The sequence below is a fragment of the Acanthisitta chloris genome, unplaced genomic scaffold (genome assembly GCF_000695815.1).
Source record: "Acanthisitta chloris isolate BGI_N310 unplaced genomic scaffold, ASM69581v1 scaffold40737, whole genome shotgun sequence".
NCBI classification, from domain to species: Eukaryota; Metazoa; Chordata; class Aves; order Passeriformes; family Acanthisittidae; genus Acanthisitta; species Acanthisitta chloris.
In genome coordinates, this window is record NW_008685116.1 from 4,529 (window position 1) to 7,261 (window position 2,733).

At 48.3% G+C, this 2,733-nt stretch overlaps 1 protein-coding gene across 1 annotated transcript in view; it reads right to left on the minus strand.

Annotated features, from left to right (window-relative positions):
• Positions 1-1,221: 1,221 nt before the first annotated feature.
• Positions 1,222-2,733, minus strand: part of LOC103806873 (RAC-alpha serine/threonine-protein kinase) — a gene marked incomplete at its 5' end in the record, with an annotated part of 9,887 nt that continues 8,375 nt past the window's right edge. Inside the window, one exon of the mRNA XM_009079581.1 lies at positions 1,222-1,440. Within this exon, the coding sequence (XP_009077829.1) occupies positions 1,222-1,440 (219 nt within the window). The remainder of the gene's footprint in view (positions 1,441-2,733) is intronic.

Below are 2,733 nucleotides of genomic sequence, written 5' to 3' on the forward strand. Positions count from 1 at the left end.
TGCTCCAGCCCCTCAATGTCCCTCCTGAGCTGAGGGCCCAGAACTGAGCACAGGATTCAAGGTGTGGTCTCACCAGCACCGAGTCCAGGGCCAGAATCACCTCCCTGGTCCTGCTGACCACACTGTTCCTGATCCAGCCCAGGATGCCATTGGCCTCCTTGGCTCCCTGAGCACACTGCTGGCTCATGTTCATCTCCCTGTCTCTCTGCACTCCCAGGTCCCTTTCTCCTGGTGCTCTCCAGCCACTCTGTCCCAGCCTGGAGCTCTGCATGGGATTGTTATGGCCAAAGTCCAGGACCAGCACTTGGCCTTGTTCAACCTCATCATAGCCTACAGTGAGGACAGAAATCCTTGCTAGAGGTATCCATGTGCTGGCAAAACCCACTTTCCTGCTCTATGCATGGACAGACACACAGACTAAACAAATATCCCAAAGCAAACTGGAATTCTCTGCTTGCACCTCACATGAAAGATTTCCTATTTGAGGCCCATTTGCAGTGGAAGGTTCAGGACAGGAGATCAGGGACGTTATTTGTTTTCAAAACGTCTGGGTTAACAAGATGGCAAGTTTTTAAACTAGTGTTTATCTTTGAGTGAAGGTCAACATCCTTTTTGGATCTTGTTCTGCTTTCTGTTTGTTGGCCATTAATGGCTTAGGGTTTTTTGTTTTGGTTTGAGGTGTTTTTTTCTGCTTTTAAATGGAGAACTATTTTCTTAAATAATACAGCAATAAAGAAGCAAAAACAAAAACAAAAGGAGGAAATAGGAAAAGTCATTGAGCATGGGATGAACTCCACCACAAACAGGGTACAAACACCACCTACTGTCCAAAGCAGGATGCTAAATCACTGGCACAGACTGAAACAAAAGCTCAGAAAGGAGAGAGCAGGCTCAGCTGGGACACAGGGTGACAGTACTCGGTGTGGAGCAGCTTATAACCCACAGCAGCCACTGGGTTCAGCATGATCAAATCAGCGCTGACTTACTTTTTCCCAGCCTACAGCTTTGCCTTAATGGCAAAACACACACCGAAGTTTAACCTTCTGAGCACTAACATTGCTTCATGTCACTATTTACAGAGTCAGCTCATGTCAAGAGGTAAATAAATGAGCAGGATCCACTTGCTGCATCTTCTTGGATACCCATTTTCAGTGGATGAAAAAAAAAAACCCTTCAATTTTGTCTCAAATACCTTAAAAATGCAACTATTAAGCCACAGTCTCACCTTTGCTTAGGATCTTTCTTCAGCAAACCTGACAAGAGAGATTTTGCTTCAGGTGACAATGTGCGTGGAAATCTGATCTCCTCCATAAGGATGAGTTCAAAGAGCTTTTCATGGTCCTGGTTGTAGAAAGGGAGACGTCCACACATCATTTCGTACATCACAACTCCCAAGCCCCACCAGTCCACTGCACGACCATAGTCATTGTCTTCCAGCACCTGCAGAAAGGTAAGGAAAAGGCTTTAGGAGGCTTGAACAAACACAGAACCTGAGAATCAAATTTGGCCCCAGGAAGTCCATGTCTCATGTCACAACCCAATCCACCAGTGGAGTATTTGCAAAAGATACAATGGGAAAGAATCAGACTTATCAAGGTTGGAAGAGACCTCTAAGATCATCAAGTCCAACCATTAACCTGTCACTGCTGGAACCCCTAAACCAGATCCTGCTTTGCCAGACCCAGATGCCTCTTAAATACCTCCAGGGATGGTGACTCCACCACCTCCCTGGGCAATATCCCAGGGCCTCAACACCACAACAGGGAAAACATTTCTCCTCACATCCAATCTGACTCTGCCCTGGCTCAGCTCAAGGCCATTCCCTCTATCCTCTCCCTGCAGCCCTGGCAGGACACACATCCCACACCTCTCTCCAGCCCTGGCAGGACACACATCCCCCACCTCTCTCCAGCCCTGGCAGGGAGTTGGAGAGGGCCCTGAGGTCATCCCTGAGCCATATCCAACTCGCATCCATCCATGCTCACCAAGCCAGGTAAGCAGAACAGGGAGAAGGAAGCAGCAGGTACATGATAACAGCCTCCTTCACATTATGGTCATGATAAGCACAACCTTTCAAAGTCCAAAGGCCAAGAACTCTTCTCACATTACAGAGACAGATGTTAAACTCTCACTTATTCACCACAAACTCTTCCAAATGGGATCCAGCTTTTAGAAAAACCTCAAACCACCAAGGAGCCAGTACAGGGGAGGAAATCCCATCAACCTGTTCCTTCACAAGCCAAACATATCCATCATATTCCTATCAGCCCCCTGCAAAGGGTGGCTCTGCTCATCCTTAAAAGACCACCCACAAATAAACACACAATGACTAATCTAGATGAAACACAAGAGCCAAAACACCACTCCTAACATTTGACCAGCAGTAAGGCTGTAAAACAGCAGCCAAATTGTCTGAAAATGCTTCCCTTCCTGCCCTTTGGCCCCTCCAGAGGCACTTCTGCCTCGGCTAAGAGGGCTGCAAACCCAGGAACTGTCAGTGGGGTGGATTTCTGCCAGGTCTCACACCAAAGGGAGCACAGCACAGTTCATTATTGTAGAATCATAGAATACTAGGGGTGGGAATAGACCTTACAGTTCATCCAGCCCCAACCCCCTGCCCTGGGCAGAGACACCTCCCACCAGAGCAGGTTGCTCAAGGCTCAGCCAACCTGGCTGTGAACACTGCCAGGGTTGGGGCAGCCACAGCCTCCCTGGGCAACCTGGGCCACTGTC